Here is a 16566-nt window from a genome sequence, read left to right on the forward strand (position 1 = left end):
ACCAACGGAGAAACTTTCATGATGAATAATTAACAAGCCATCTTTTAATAAAAAAATAGCACTAGTTCTGCAAGGTCAATTTCACATTAAAATCATGTGTTCACACTATAAGATTTCGGCTTATTGAGTTATTACATTCTTTTTTTATTTTTTTCTGCTTGCCGACTTGCGGAATATTCCGACAAACCTATCCTTTTAACATTTGACTTTCTGTGCACTTTAAGATTCTCTCTGCGATGCAAGATTAAAAACATTTTCAAAAAATCATTATTTATTTGCCATCAAATGACTGATTTATGTTTTTTTCATATTATTATATTGATCATATACAAGGTGACTATAAAAACCGCCAAACTTTAAGAGGTGATTGATTATACAAGTCATTTAAAACAAAAAAGTCGTACAAAATTTTTTCGAAAAGTTGTTAGTTCTTCTGGTATTTAACATATTTTGATTTTATCAAATTTCTTTGTTTTTTTTTTTCATATAAACAAGAATATCTCTGTATATAATATCTTACCACCACATAAAATTTAGATATACCATCTGAAAGAGAATTAAATTTCCTATAAGATGGGTACATTTAAGTTTTTGAGTAATTTTTTATACCGGGTGTTATCAGAAGTTAAATGTAACATTTGGGAAATGTGCAAAATTAGTGGTATCTTCTTCGTTGTCGTTTTTCTAAAATTTGGTAAATAGGTAAACATGTTTTTTTTTTCAACAAAAACTACTGCATTTAATATGCTTTCCAACGATATACTTACTTTTGTGATAGCTATTTGTTTTCACAGCAATATCATGGGCAAAAGAAAGAACACCACAAAAATTGAAAATTTTCAAATTTTATATTTCTTGATTGACCAAAATTAAAAAATCAAAATTTCATTTACCAAACCTAAAATTATGACAATTGTTGAAAATGTCTTCCCTCTTGTTCAATACATTTGATACATCTTCTTCTGACACTATCAACAACCCGTTGAAGTTCAACGCGTTTTTGTCGAATTTCATTGCAACACACACTAATTCGATTAATTAGTTCGTCTCGAGTATTAATGTTAATACTATAAAAATTACATTTTAATGTGCCCCAGACACAAAAGTTAAAGGGCAGGGCTTCTGGGCGGCCATCTTACCGGACCGTATCTTCCGATCCATTTCTCCCCAAAGCATTGATTCAAGGAATTTTGCATAATTCTGCCATTATGGGCTGGGCATCCATCCATTTGAAACCAAAGTTCCTGTCTAGCGGCTAAGGGGATTTCTTCCAGAAAGTCAACAAGGTCATTATTTAATAAATTTGAAAATTCATTGGAATTGAGCCGATCAGGAAGTATTACAGGCCCGAAAAGGCGACCTCTCATTAATCCTATCCATACGTTAACCCTTATCTCATGCTGAAAATGTGAAACAACAGTCGCATGAGGGTTTTCTGTATGCCATATATGGTTATTTCTTAAATTCATTATTCCGGCTCTTGTAAATGTTGCTTTATCTGTCCAAAATATTTGATCTGTTCCCCACTCTTGCAACTTATTTAAGTACCACCTACAGAATTGAAGCCTCACCTCACCATCCACTGGCAATAAATCCTGGAATTTTTTCAAATGAAACGGATGCAAATAATTTTTTTTTTTAAGAACTCTATGTAAAGTGGAATGGTGAATCCTTAAGGCAGCACAATGCGGCGAGTACTTCTAGATCTATCTTCTGTAACAGCTCTCATAATCACAGATTCTTGTCTCCAGCGTTGAAATCAAATTAAGCACATTTAAATCAAATTACTTATTTAACTACTTTAAGTCGAAGTGAAAACTTAATCACAGTTCTTGTCAAATTGTAAATATCTATGCTTTTGTTTTAAAATCAAGTAATACATGGTTTGTGAATTTCCTTCTTTTGCGGATTCATTGCCGTTTACCAAAGAAGGAAAACCTGCCTTTTTTCCTAAAGAATAAATATCGCGATATGTTATTTGTTTACGGCTTCTCTAATGGAAATTTGTGGAGTTGATGTGTTAGGGAAGATAGATCTACAAGTACTCACCGCATTGGTGCTCAAAAATCAAGAAATATAAAATTTGAAAATTCTCAATTTTTGTGGTTTTCTTTCTTTTGAAAGCATCTTAAATGCAGTAGTTTTGCTGAAAAAAAAAAACATGTCTCTATTTACCAAATTTTTGAAAAACGACAACGAAGAATTTATTTAAGAACTAATTTTGCACATTTCGCAAATGTTACGTTTAATTTCTGATAACACCCGGTATAAAAAATTAGTCAAACACTTAAATATACCCATCTTATAGCAAATTTAATTCTCCTTCAGATGGTATATCTAAATTTTATGTGGTGGTAAGAATAACGGAGAAATTCTTCTTTATATAAAAAAAAAACAAAGAAATTTGATAAAATCAAAAAATGTTAAATACCAGAAGAACTAACAACTTTTCGAAAAAATGTTATAGGACTTTTTTGTTTCAAATGACTTGTATAAGCACCTCTTAAAATTTGGCGGTTTTTATAGTAGGCACCCTGTATAATTATACTCAACTGAAGAATTGTAAAAATATACATAAGAAAACAGTAATTTTATATAAAATTGGAATTTTAAGAAATTAACTAACAGTGAAAAGTGTATTTTAATATTCGTAATCTTTTTGTGCAAATATTTTTCTATTTTATTGTGAATTAGTATTCTTATATATTATTAATGAATCGAGTTTATTAAGAATGGTTTTCCATGAATCATATAGGAAAATTACATGCTACTAGTTAATTTTATTTCATAATTTAATTTAATTGAAAAATTATTTTAATTGAAAATTAATTGAATTTATTTTAAACCCCTCTATTTAACGAACACAAAGCGCAATGTGACTGGCACGCATTCTTTCGCGCAAAAAGTTAGAAAATTAATCTCTCCGCCACTGCATTATTCTACAAGATATTATTTTCATATCGGCATAGTTGTTGCCTATTGGTTAAAAGATTCAGTGGATGGATTTAAATATCGATAATTTTCACTAAGGTATACAACTTTGTAAATATTAGTGCTATTAATAGTGCGAACGAGTGCTACCTATCAATTCGTTAAGCACTGCGGGTCATGAATTGATTTTATTGCATTTTTGTGCACATTATAATTATTATTCAGTTATGTAAATGGTATTCTTATAGGTATAATATTATAACTTAGTATAGTTAGTAGTTAGTATAATTAGCAAGTATAACTTATTATAATTCTAAAAATACATTTTTGTTACATTTAAATAATAGATTCTCACATAAACTACTTTTTAATTAATTTTTTGTCAGAGAGCAAAAAATAAATTGTAATGAATTTGAAATTGTAAGTTTCAAGTGACGATATTTCGATTAGACATTCGAGTAGCATTTACAAGAATTCATTGCATGGTGCTTTAGACCATATTTATTTTTAAATGGTGTTACAGCTAGCTGTAAAATATATCGAGCGATATCGTTTTTTCTTGGGACAACAGTTAAAAGTAAAGGATTTTGATATTTTTTCTTAAAGCACTATGGCATCTACCAAACTACTAAAAAAAACAATTACTTATTAAAAAAAGTTTCCTCAAACATTGCTTTCTCTGGATGTGAAAGATCCAAGACGAACTGAGTGGATGCCTGACCTCCAAGATTATCACGCACATTGTCTATTTTTATGAGCTTATGTGGAGGAAATCGAGAAGAATGATCATAGGAAAACCGTATATGTATAGTGTATTGAATAGGCTTAAAATCAAGAAATATTATTTACGCGTCAATATAAAACTTACCGAATTTATATCTAAATAAAATAATCATAAAAATATATTAATTTAATAAAAACAGGCCTTGAGGAAATTCGATTCAAAATCACGAAAATACTTACGGGTAATTGGTCTTGTTCTTTCCAGAGCATGGAATTCCTTCCCAACGATAATTGACTTTTCCGCACGTGTTGCCGCATTGGTCGTATCCAACAAACAACCGTTGAATGTCTGAGTAAGATAGAGTATAAGCCATAAATGGTAGCTAAAAAAAATGTATTAGCCCAAGTTGGTATTTGGTGTAATGCTCTTACGAAAATCAAAGTAAAAACTCCAAGAATGATGAGCCATTTTCCATTTGTCAGCCTTCGGTTTTCTATTTTTTCTGGTACATTGATATCTGCCAAATGGACGCTTTCTGGCAGTTTTTTAAAAGTTTTGAGCTAAAAAAAGTACAGCCAGATTTAGTTCTACTATTGATATTTTGAGATCCATGTTAATTCTGAGAATTTTATTTGTTGATTTCAATGGCGAAATTTTAAAATTTTGTGTTTCTGTGAATCTAATTTCTTATATGGAATTAACAAATTATTCTGCTATTATTCTGCTATGCTAAAATTGAACTATATTGGTCTTTCAAATTTTATTGCGCTTCTAATATATTGTTTTTGCATAAGTTAAAAATAGGAATGTAAAGCAATAATGCAAAACAGCTGTCTAACATACACATTACATTTCACACTATAAACATATGGGAATTATTAAATACGTTTATTATATACAGGAAGTTTCTAAATATCACACTAATACTAAAGGAGGGATTTCTTGTGTAAACTTATGAATTAAGGCGTAGTTTCTTAAGTGCCGATTTACTATGTTGTTTTTTGATATAATACATTATTTTAATTGTTCTCTAAGCTGACAGAATAGTCATTACTACTAAAATACATTGAAAATTATTCCACAGAAACCGTTGAAAATAACCTTCGCACTTCTATTAGTTGATTCTCTATTTATTATTAACACTATTAAAGTACCTGTGGGGTACTTGTAATAGTTTTAAATCCATACGATAGTTTTTTAAATGGTATACATTATTAACTGATACACTGAAGCTTTTGAGAGAAGCTTAGAAGAAAAATTCTAGGTTTAAAAAAAATGTTAGGTCTGGTCATCTCTGTTAACTTTCTCAGTAAAAATAATTACTGCTTAATTAACTACAGTTCTGGCGATTTGCCAGAGGCTCATATTTATGAGTTTGGTAATTTGATTTATGAAATTTTGAGGTTTCATTTCAATTCACTGAAACTTTTTACTTCGCAAATTAGTATCAATCTATCGAATCAGAATACTTAGTAACGCAAATTGGAATATGATTTATGGTCCATTTTAACTCTTTGGTATTTTGTTTTATTTTCTTGCACCGATTTTTAAAATCCAATAACCTCAAAATAGTTTCTCGAATTACTCATATATTACTAATTATTATATTACTATTAAAATTCTTTAAAAAATATAGAAAAATGCATTTCCTTACATCCTAATGAGATAAAATTCGAATTTTATTTAAAAAACATATTTTTTGAAGAAAGTTATTAACGTAGGTAGTCTGTTTTGAAATTAAAGCACTCTATAATCAAAACTATTGTGTAATAAATTTAGTTCGTTTCTAAAAAAAAATTATCACCCAAAAATATATTATCAAAGTAATATTGTTTAAAAATGTATTGTTATCTAAAAAAAATCTTCCAAATACCTTATGTAACAAGTGTGTAAAGTGATCCTATTTTTATGTATGGGAAATTTGTCGCATGAGCCGTAAGCGAATGCGACAATTCGCATGAATAAAGTGGATTTTAAACACAAAATTTTTTCTACTACCGAAAAAAACTGAAAAATACAAAATTACTTTACACACTAGTGGGTAAAAAGTTAACTTTTTTAGTCACTAATGCGTAAAAACTGAAATTTTATAAACCCTGGGTATTATATAAGTGTATAAAGAGAGTATTTTACTCACGGTAGAAAATACAAACTAGGAAACTAGAAAACTATATAGGAAAAAATTTTGCTAGAGTAGCTTTTAATTATTTACTCTTAAGAATGTGATTAACTATTTAATAACTTAATAATTTTAATTCTTAATAACCAATCCATCCAATGTTTTTTTTACGGTGCAATCCTTTAAGAGGATAATAGCTGATCTAATTTCATTTTAAGCCAAACGTAGAGGCTCTAATTCTGAGAATTGGCCAGATATAAATAATAACTTAAAATAAAGGAGAGAAACTAGGCGTATATTTAAAAAGGTTGAACGTTGAAGGCAATTTTATTTAATTTCATTAAAAAGCATCATACGAAGTATTTTAACTCCAAAACTATTTTTTACATTTCAATGGCTTTTTATTTTTTCTTAGTTAACCCAGATGCTTGGAATTCACGGTAGTTAATTAACCTTCATGAACCCGAGCGGGGTACAGCTCTACCACAGACATGCATTTTTTTGCTATATTTTCTAAAATATATTTTTTTACCTAATTTCCTTCGAGTTAATTGGTATACAAAATTTCGAATAAATTGCTTTTTATTGTAATTAATTATAGAGAGTTTTATTGCTTGGGGTCCAGCTGTAGTCCGCTCGGTATTTAACGACAGGTAAAAACCAACCGGGGTACAAATAAACCCCAAATTGTTCAAACTTCGGGGATTTCCCGATTCCTGGCGTCAACGCTCTCGGGGATTCCCAAATTATTTAATAGTGGCTTTTTGCACGTATTTATTTCAATATAATAATTTTAGTGTGTTTAGTCACGTTTACAGTGTCGAGAATCCGTTTATAAAAATGAGTAAACCACGGAAGTTTCGAAATGAAAATAAGTTAAGTGACGAAGGACTATTATTGGCGATATTGGAAACGCACGATTACGACGCCTATTTTGACGATTTAGCATTAGAGGAGGGTGCAAGTGATATTGAGGAGACCGACATAGTGACTGAAACTAATGAGATAGATGACGTTTTACAAGTTAGTGATGAGGAAAATAAGTCGACAGATTCTGCAGATAAAGTAGGCTCGTCTGTTAATTTTTATACTGATCATCCAACTTATTCGTCAAAAGATGTGGCCAAAGGTTCCTTTTACTACGAGGATCAAGAGACGAAATGTAATATTCAAGAAGTTTCACCAGGTTTGACTAGATATAGTTCTCAATTTTCCACCATTAAAGCTTTTGAATTATTTTTTTCCCAAGATATTATGGATGCGATTTTATCAGAGACGAATAGAAAAGCCGAATCATATTATGCGAGAAATAAGAAGGCATTTTCTCCTTTTGTGCAAGAGGATGCTAATTATTTTTGGAGCGTGGCACGCTGCTAAAGAGCTAATATGTGTACTCTGGAGCCAAGATGCACCTTTATGTCGGCCTCTAGTATCATCTGCCTTGTCTCGCAACAGATTCCAAGAGATTATGTTCTTTCTAAGATTCGACAATTTTGAAACGAGAGACGAAATAAAACGCACTGATAAATTTGCTCCAATCAGAGATGTTTTTGATGGTTTTGTAACAAATTGCAAAGAAATCTTTTAATCCAACGCTCCTTTTTTGGTTTACATCAAGAGTAAGCCGGACAAATATGGCATAAAAATTTGAGCACTGGCTGATTGTAGATCAGCATATACAGCGAATATGAAACCTTATTTAGTTAAGTTTTTTTGATAAAAAAAATGTGGATTTTTTTTAAAGAATAATAATTTTAGACAAAGTTGGAAACAAACCGGAGGAAGGCCAAGGACAACGAGTAGTGATGAACCTGGTAAACCATTTATCTTCAGGATATGGAATAACTTCTGAAAACTTTTTTACCAATATTGTGTTAGCTAAAGAGTTTTTAGAAAAAAACCTTACCTTGTGTAGTACACTGCGTGAAAATAAACCTTATATTCCAAAAAAACTACTTCCAGCAAGATATAAGAAGGACTTTTCAAGCATGTTTGCTTTCATGGAAAATAAAACCTCGGTCTCCTACATGCCAAAAACAAATGCGGCAGTTATTCTCTTATCAGTTATTCTCTTATCCACGGAACTAGGGTTTCCAATCCCGGGATCCCGCACATTTTCCATCCCAAAATCCCGATTTTATCCCGATATTTTTACATCTTTATTTGACAAACAATATTAATAAGAAGTCAGGTATAGGACCTATCCATACAATATTTTGATTTTTAAATAGAATAGTGATCGTGATATTTATGACCTTCAACATTTAACAGAGTAACGTACAGTTTGTTACACGTGTCGTATAATTGGCTGCGCCTATAGTGGTAAAAGAGATCGGGAATTCCCCGGGCAAATCAATAATCGTAATCTGGTCGTCTTGTCTATTTAATTCTTTTTCAGTCGTTTCTGAAACGGTATTTAATAAACATAAGATGTGCTATATTTTATCTTTTTTGTGGAGTTTTTATCCTGTTTGCTAGTAATATTAATCAGCGTTATTGTATAATAAACTTTACATCAGTACATCATCCTAAATCCTGGGTTAGCTGACTAAGCAGAACAATTAATAACAAGAAACAAAAGTTTTAAAAGTGAGGTTTTTTATTACACTGCTAGATTATGTTATGTTTTAATTTTTTTTTTTAGATTTGCTTCAACTTTTTTGTTAAATACACATTACGAAAATGGCTGATGATGAAGAATATGTCACTGACCCTAAGAAAAATGATCAAAAATCTTCCATGTGGCAACATTTTTTAATTTCAAAAAATAAACAAAACTTAACTGCGAAATGTAAACACTGTAAATAAATAATAAAAAAAAATAAAGGAGGTTCTACCAAAGGCATGCATGTTTATTATAAATCAAAACATTCATTCCAAAAAGAACAGGATGTGTCATGTTCAAAACAACCAACTGTAGAAACAAGTTCCAGTACTGTGGCTAAATTTCCTCAAGGGGCTGAAACAGACGATAACACGTGGACTCCATCTAAAAGACAGAAAAAGATTAATGACTATTTTATTTCTCCTCCCGATAATGATTCTACGGATGCTGTATTAGCTCGAATGACATCACTCGATGGTTTATCATTTAGAGTCTTTATTACTTCAGTAGACCTTGGATTAGGTCTTGGTGCTAGAGGATTTACTGATATACCCAAATCTGTAACCACGATCTGAAACCGAATATTGGCATACCACAAAAAAAAAATTTGAATTATTATGTATTCCAATTACAGACGATAATAAAGAACAATGGATGTTTCAGTTTGACATTAGCTGAGTGGACATCTTCGGCGAACAAGAGATATTTGAATGTTAATATACACAGTTTTGATGAAAAGTCTAAATGTAGGAGTTTAGGTTTAGCTCGAATAAAGGGCTCTTTACCTGCTCAAAGCTGTGTCAACCTACTTAAAAAGAAACTTGAAGAGTTTAATATTTCTTTAGAGGATGATGTAGTGTGCGTCAGTAGTGATGGTGCAAGTGTAATGAAGAAATTTGGGAATCTCATAAAACCTCAATAACGATTATGTTTTGCACACGCCATTTATTTGGCAGTACTAGATGTCTTGTATTCTAAACATTCAATAAGTGTTGAAGAAGAGAAACAAAATGAAGAGGATGAGGTCGATAACGATGTGGATGATTGTGACGGGTATTATGATGAATATGAATGTAATGAGGAGGATTATAAAAGTGTCAATGGAAAGCGATAAACAAAACAAGGTAGACCTTACCAACAACTATGATTTGGTGGTTATAGTTGAAAAAATCCGAGAAGTTGTAAAGCTCTTTAGACGTTCTCCTGTGAAAAACTTACTCCTACAAAATTATGTTAAAGGCAAACATGGCAAAGAACTTTCGTTACTTTTAGATTGTCCAACAAGGTGGTACAGCTTAGCAGATATGTTAGAAAGATTTGTTTAACTTAAAAATTGCATCAGAAAAGCTTTGATTGATAATAGTCACAAATACAAATTTCGTCGCACAGAATATTGTCCATTGCTTGGAACCCGTTAAACTAACTGTTGAAGGTATATGCTGACAGGATGCTTATCTTGCTACTGCAGATGCTAGTTTCAAATTTCTGTTTCAGGAGTTAGGTAATCTAAAAACAAAATTTAGTATTGACCTGGAAGAATCTTTAAGAAAGCGAATATCAGAACGAAAAACCATAAGGTCTGGTGTCATGGACTATCTCCAAAATCCCAACAAGCAAGACCAGTGCGGATACTTTTTTCAATTTGCTCCCAACCAACAAAATTGCTACATTTGGTAAAAATATCTTGGAAACCTTATCAAGAACCGTCCTCAGCAGCCAAGATAAACCATATACAATAAACCTTGACGAGGACCCTGACTATGAAGATGAGTTGCCACTCAGCCTACTGAAACCAGCTGAAAATGTGAGTCTTAAAACCAAACTCGATAACGCCATAACAAATGCGATGACACCGGTACAACAATTGAAGGGAAAATCTGATGATGTTTTAAGGTGGTGAAAACGGAAATGGTACTATTTGAAAATGGTGGATTGCGTGGTTTACATTCGCAGCGGTGCTATGAACTCTTGCTTCAACTCTGCTCTTGCTCAACCCACCAGCATAGAATCAGAACGAGTTTTTTTATGCCTCATTACTTGCAACAAGAATAAGATCTCGGTTAGCGGATTACACATTTGATTCACTTTTGATTGATTGAAATTAATCTCGGGATCTCGGGAGTGAAATAAGAAATTCCGAAATTCAATCCCGATCCCGAAATTTGGAAACCCTACACGGAACATAACGATGACAAAATAAGAGGAGAAAAAACTAATTATAAACCAGAAATTATTTTACCCTACAATAAAACAAAGAGTGCAGTGGACACAACGGATAAATTGGCGAAGGAATTCACGACACAAAGAAAATAGTAAAGTAATTGGTGGCCGATGGCAATATTTTCTCATTTGCGGGATATAGATGCTACCTATGTCCCGCAAATCCTATAAACGCAGTAACGCCTATAAACTTTGGATGTTGAAAAATCCAGATTGGAAAGAAAGCCGCTTGGATAGGAGAAGAATGTTTTTTAATTAGAAAAAATATAATTCATAGATACCAAAATGACAAGTCGAACAACTTCAGGATAGGAACAAAGACAGGAAATTTCTAAAGTTTTCTATTCGGTACAATCAGTTCGTATGTGCAAAACATTCGACTAATGTTACAGCTTGTAAAAATTGTGTTTCATAATTATTTTTCTTTTTTATGTGAAAATTTAACTTTGTTATGAAAAAATATATATTTGTTTAAGCAAAATGTGTTTTATTTTTAATATTTCCTAATAACAATAAAAAATATAGTTAAAAAAAAATGTTGGGATACATTTGGACCCCACTCGGTATTTAGAGTAAGTTTTTGACCACAGGTTTTGTTTTTTTGCCTAATGTTAAATAAACATTAGACAAAACAAAATAAACTTTGAAACTTAAATATTAATTGTAACTTGCGCTGTATTACCGATTAAAAGTGAAGTTTTGACATTTATTTGGATCTATACATGTTTGGCTTAAAATATTTGAAATTAGGTCAGCTATTATATTAAAGGATTGCATCTACCTTCCGGACACCCACCCTGTATGTATATATTTTGGGTGAATAAGGAAATGCCTAATATAAATATTACAAATAATTATTGTTTTTTTTTTTGTGACCTAAAAATCCTTTATGCTTCTTTCTTAGTAAGTGAGTTGGATCTGGAGGCCAAATAAAACTCAAGTTTTAGATTTTAAGGCTGTCGACGCCTCGGTTTATATTAGGACATCCTCAGGGCGATAGAAAGAGAAAATCTTTTATCCATAAACATCTGCACATTACAATCATAAAAAAAAAACTGGAACCAACTAATGATTAATTCATTCCAGAAGCAAGGAGACCATTAAATTTTATAAGCATTTTGGAGGTTCACTACGTTTTTTTTAATAATTGTATAAATGGTGTTTATGGACCAAATTTTTTTTCCTTTTTATCACCCTGAGGATGGTCTGATATAGCCGAAACATCGGCAATATTAAAATCTAAAACCTGAATTTGATTTGACCTCACATCCAACCCACAAGAAATTATAAATAATAAGTGAATAATTCAATAGTATTCTCTTATAATGTTATTGACAACAAAAGCGCCACGAGTCTTAGTAGTACAAGTAGAAAAAAAATTATAACGGGTCATAGATTAGACAAAATTTAAGCAGATAATAATTATGAAATGAGATATAGGATAATAACCTTAATCTATAGTCCGTTAAGTAATCCCACTTAATTTCTGGGTTAGTTCTAACAACAAGGAAGACTAAAACTAAAATCCATTAATGACAAAGTAATAATTTTGTGTACTTTATTCTATTGTCTATGGCGTCCCATTGCCCTTGACGTAAAATACAAAATGAATATGTCTGATCAAAAAAAAACGGTGTTATTCCTAGAGATTCTTAAAATAGTCTATTCCTAAAACTGTATGCACACACTGGCTGTTAAAAATAAGTATACTTCATTGGTCGGTTTATTTTTTATGTACTGAAATAAAACTGCAATACGATTAAAGTAAAACAATTTAAAAATAAACTAAAGTAGATTAATAAGAGTATTATTTAAAATAAAAGACTTACCTCGTCCGGCTCCAACTTACTATTAGATATTCCCATAGCTCCTAACTGCTCTCTATATACTAATTAAGTACTGAAAAGAAAAAAACAATTACATTAGACCTTATAATTTCAATTCAGTTAATGAACGTAATTATCAATTTAGCTTCGAGTCAAATTATTTGTCTGAATATATTAAGCTTGCTTAGCTGGCCTTTGGTATATGGATATATGTTATAGAAACCTGTTTGGGCACAAAACAAAAGGAGAGTGGTCCTCTTATTAAATACGAATGAAAAATGAAAACAAATTTAACCGATTTTATTTTAAATTGCATATTTAATTCACCTGCTGTGATGTTTAGAATATTACTGGAAACTTAAAGAAAATTTTAGTTGCGCTAAAAATGCAGCTTTATTTAAACAATATAATCAACTGATAACTATGTGTTTTCCAAGAAATTATATTTTAGCATGTTTGCTATAGGCTAATCTGCTTGGCAAGAGATAAAGCTTGATAAGGGGCAGTAGTTCAACATGGGGTTATTTTTTTATGAAAAAACAAAATAAACAAACATTTATGGGCGATTAGTCACAAAAGCAATTTAAGTATAAGCTTAAAAGTGCAATAGTGCATTTTAAGTTAATGGCATCCTGTAACACAATAATGTAAAGAAGGCTGAGCCAGAATAAAAAATATGTATCAAATGACATGATCATTTAGTATAGTTGGTAATATTTTATACACTAAAGGGCAATGTTATTAAATCATAACATTACTAAGTTATAATTTTAAGAGACTAATTTTTTTAGACATATTTCAATTTTCTTTTACAAATAAAGGATTATATAATAATTGGATATATTCACATTATAAATGGGTTAATCCTTTAAATTTTTTTGTGGTAATATCAGAGCCCTATTTATAGCATAAGATAAATTTATAATTGTTAGAAGCTTTCAAATTTATCTTTTGAAATCAGTATCTAAAGCAGTACCACTCAACAATAATTTATTAATTTTAAGGGAGTTGTTTCGGAAACAATGGTTTCTTTGGTGTTTAAATCAGTTTATTTTTTGTTAGGGAGAAAAAAGTTCACCAATTATTCAGTATCTTGCAAGTCACTTAGCACCTTATACCATAAGTATAAGATCCAGGTCACATAAATCATTTGCTTCACTGCATTTTTCTAAAATAAATTTTATTTTTTAAATCCCTGTTTAGTTCTAAGCAAAGTTGTATTCTTGAGTTTTATGATTTGATGCACTGTTTTTGCGTAAATAAATAAAAACCATTCTTTTGAGAATGCTCATTTCAATAAATGAGCGGCAATGAAGCAAAACCAAATAAATCCGTAGTATAAAATGTCGAGATTTTTACAAAAAACGTGCAAGTACTAGTAGGGCAATAGGGCATCTATAAACTTATCAACATGAATTATAGTGTAGGTAAAAGATTTGATATTATAGATCTGGTAGACAATTTTGTTCCGTATCAGGTAATTAAATAAGATTTCTTGCTATATCCGATCTATTTATATATCTAATTTTGATTGATTTGAATATACTATTTGATTTATTTCATAATGTAACAGTGAGTTTTTTAATGTAGGTATGATGTTATTCGCATTTCTTTTACGCTTAATTATATTATATTTAGTTATAGAAAAAACTAAAATAAAAACATAATTATTATTATAGTTACACGTTTATTCTTTATTTTCTTAAAACTACGTAAAGACAAATATGAATCGCACAATTTTATTTTGGGGATTTATCTAGTTTTGCATGACTGCTCCTTAAATAAGAAAATAGCAACGTATTACACTATTGTAAAAAGTTTCTTTACATTTTGTTGGGAGACTAAAAATAACAAAAACAAGTTGGATGTAGTTGTCAAAGTAACAGAAGACATCTATTGCACTCCAAGTTTACTGCACTTTATCAACGGCTAACAGAGACAGGATCAATCATTCCAAATAATCATTAGACAGTAAAACACCCCATTATTGGCGATGATGAGGAGGAAATTACTTGAGCGACAGTTGAAGAAAATCCTGAAATTAGTGCAAGAAGCCTTGCTACGGTTAATCTTTTGTCAAAATCATCTGTGTGGAATATTTTATATAAAGAAATCATTTACCCCTTTCATTTAAAATGGTTCAAGCGCTTTTGGAATTAGATTTCCTCCCTTTCCCCCCATTTAGAATTTTCCTACTGGCTGCAAAATAAAAAAACGCGATCATAAAAAACATATTACCACAACTGTTGAATGAGATGTCTTAAAATATCCGCCTAAGTTATTGGTGTGCATGATGGCTGTCCTGCACACTTTGATTGGTGTAAACCAATTTAATTTTTTTAGTACTTCGAAAAAATAAACATCTATATTAAATACAGAGGGAAAAGGGAAGGTCTTATTATATATTATAATCAGAAACAAATTTCATTTAAATATTACTTACTTATTTCTGCTTCAGAGAACCATGATGTGTTACAATACGCTCCGCTCTCAAGTAACTCGGATAAATATAACTAAATATTCAATGATACCTTCTTATTTTATTATTATAATACGCTTTTTACTTTAAAAATGTGACAAAAATTTGTTAAAATTCAAGAATTGTTACCTAAATAAACCTCAAGTACCAAATTTCAATCAAATCGGACTCATAGGAAAAAACTTTTTAATAGTCACGTGACCCTGACACCCAATATATATGTTTATTAAAATTCAATAATTATATCCTAAATAAATCCCAAATACCAAATTTCAATCAAATCAGAATCATAGGAAAAAAGTTTCGATATTCACGCGACATTTAAACTCAATATTTCAAAAGTTTGTTAAAAATCAATAATTATTTCCTAAATAAACCCCAAGTACCAAATTTCAATCAAATCGGACTCATAGGGAAAAAATTTTGATAGTAACGTGACCTTAAAACGTAATATGGCAAATTTTTTTTTTAAATCAATAATTATTTCCTAACTAAACCCCATGTACCTACCAAATTTCAATGAAATCGGACTAATAGGAAAAAAGTTTTGATAGTCAAGTGACAAGATGAGATCAATTAGTTTCATTGTTGGGTGTTATTCTGGTTGGTTCCTGAATTAGCTGAGTTAGACCAAAACTTTCTAAAATATCATTAAAAAACTTAAATTATACAGATTTGTCATATAAAAAGTTAACATTAAAATCTCCAGTACATACCAAAACATTACAATTACAAATAACCGCAGCAAAAACATCATATCCGCAATTGAGAGCAGAGTATGACACAGAAGGTGGTCTGTAAACAACCCCTATTATTAGTAATTGTTTATTATATTTTAAACATATCCAAAGTTGGTCAATTCCATTATTAAAATTGGGAGTATCAAGAGCTTAGACTTAACATATATCGCAACTCCACCTCCTCTACCATCTCTGTCTTTCCGGAAAAATCAAAACCATTAATCAAATATAATAATCAAGTATATCTGATAATAAATTACAATTTAACCAGGTTTCTGACAATGCAACAATGTCATAGTCAGATGTTTCAATAGGTACTTCATTGAATGTCTGAAAATTTATTGCACATAGACCAGGGATTTATATGCACCATTTTTAATGTGTCCTGGCCAGTTGATATGACCTCTGGATTTACTTTCGATGTGATCGCTGCGGGCCCCTGTGGAAATTTAGATTTCTAAGGGTTTTACTGTTAACATCATGTGTACGACGCTTTAAACTGATCGACATAACATCCATCAGGCCAAAACTCATCAGACAGATATTGTTGTTCCAGGTCTTAAGGCACACCAATTAATGCTGAACTACTGGGATTGCGATATTTAGATGGAAGTTTTGTGCAGTGATGTGTATTAGCATACCTTGGATCTAATACTGCAAATATATCTTCAGGCCTTGTATCAACATCCCAATTTGAAAGATAAATCCATGACAACTTGGCTATCCTCTCTCCAATATTCTTGTTAGCAATTTTCAGCTTTGGTTGTTCGGGTCCAGAACATATTTTACCTGAAGAACTATTAGGAGCATTTATGCTTTTCTTTATCTGGTCCACATTACTAGCCAGCTTTTCCAAAGGCTTTTCAAGAGTTATATTTTTATTAGATGTACCTGGCACTGACGCTTTCACAGAATACAAATA

The 16566-nt window shown here is 30.8% G+C and overlaps 1 protein-coding gene across 2 annotated transcripts in view; it reads right to left on the reverse strand.

Annotated features, from left to right (window-relative positions):
- Nucleotides 1-16566, reverse strand: part of LOC126745036 (choline transporter-like protein 1) — a 54741-nt gene that overhangs the window by 23093 nt on the left and 15082 nt on the right. The window contains exons 1-4 of one of the 2 annotated variants that reach the window (XM_050452720.1): nt 12753-12829; nt 12429-12498; nt 4087-4215; nt 3895-4037 (exon numbers count right to left, since the gene is read on the reverse strand). In XM_050452720.1, coding sequence (XP_050308677.1) covers nt 3895-4037; nt 4087-4215; nt 12429-12464 — 308 coding nt within the window. In that variant the 5' untranslated portion in view covers nt 12465-12498; nt 12753-12829. Of the gene's footprint in view, nt 1-3894; nt 4038-4086; nt 4216-12428; nt 12499-12752; nt 12830-16566 lie in introns of those variants that run through there. The other variant, XM_050452711.1, reaches the window with a different exon arrangement.

Source organism: Anthonomus grandis, chromosome 1 (genome assembly GCF_022605725.1).
Source record: "Anthonomus grandis grandis chromosome 1, icAntGran1.3, whole genome shotgun sequence".
In the NCBI taxonomy this organism is placed as follows: domain Eukaryota; kingdom Metazoa; phylum Arthropoda; class Insecta; order Coleoptera; family Curculionidae; genus Anthonomus; species Anthonomus grandis.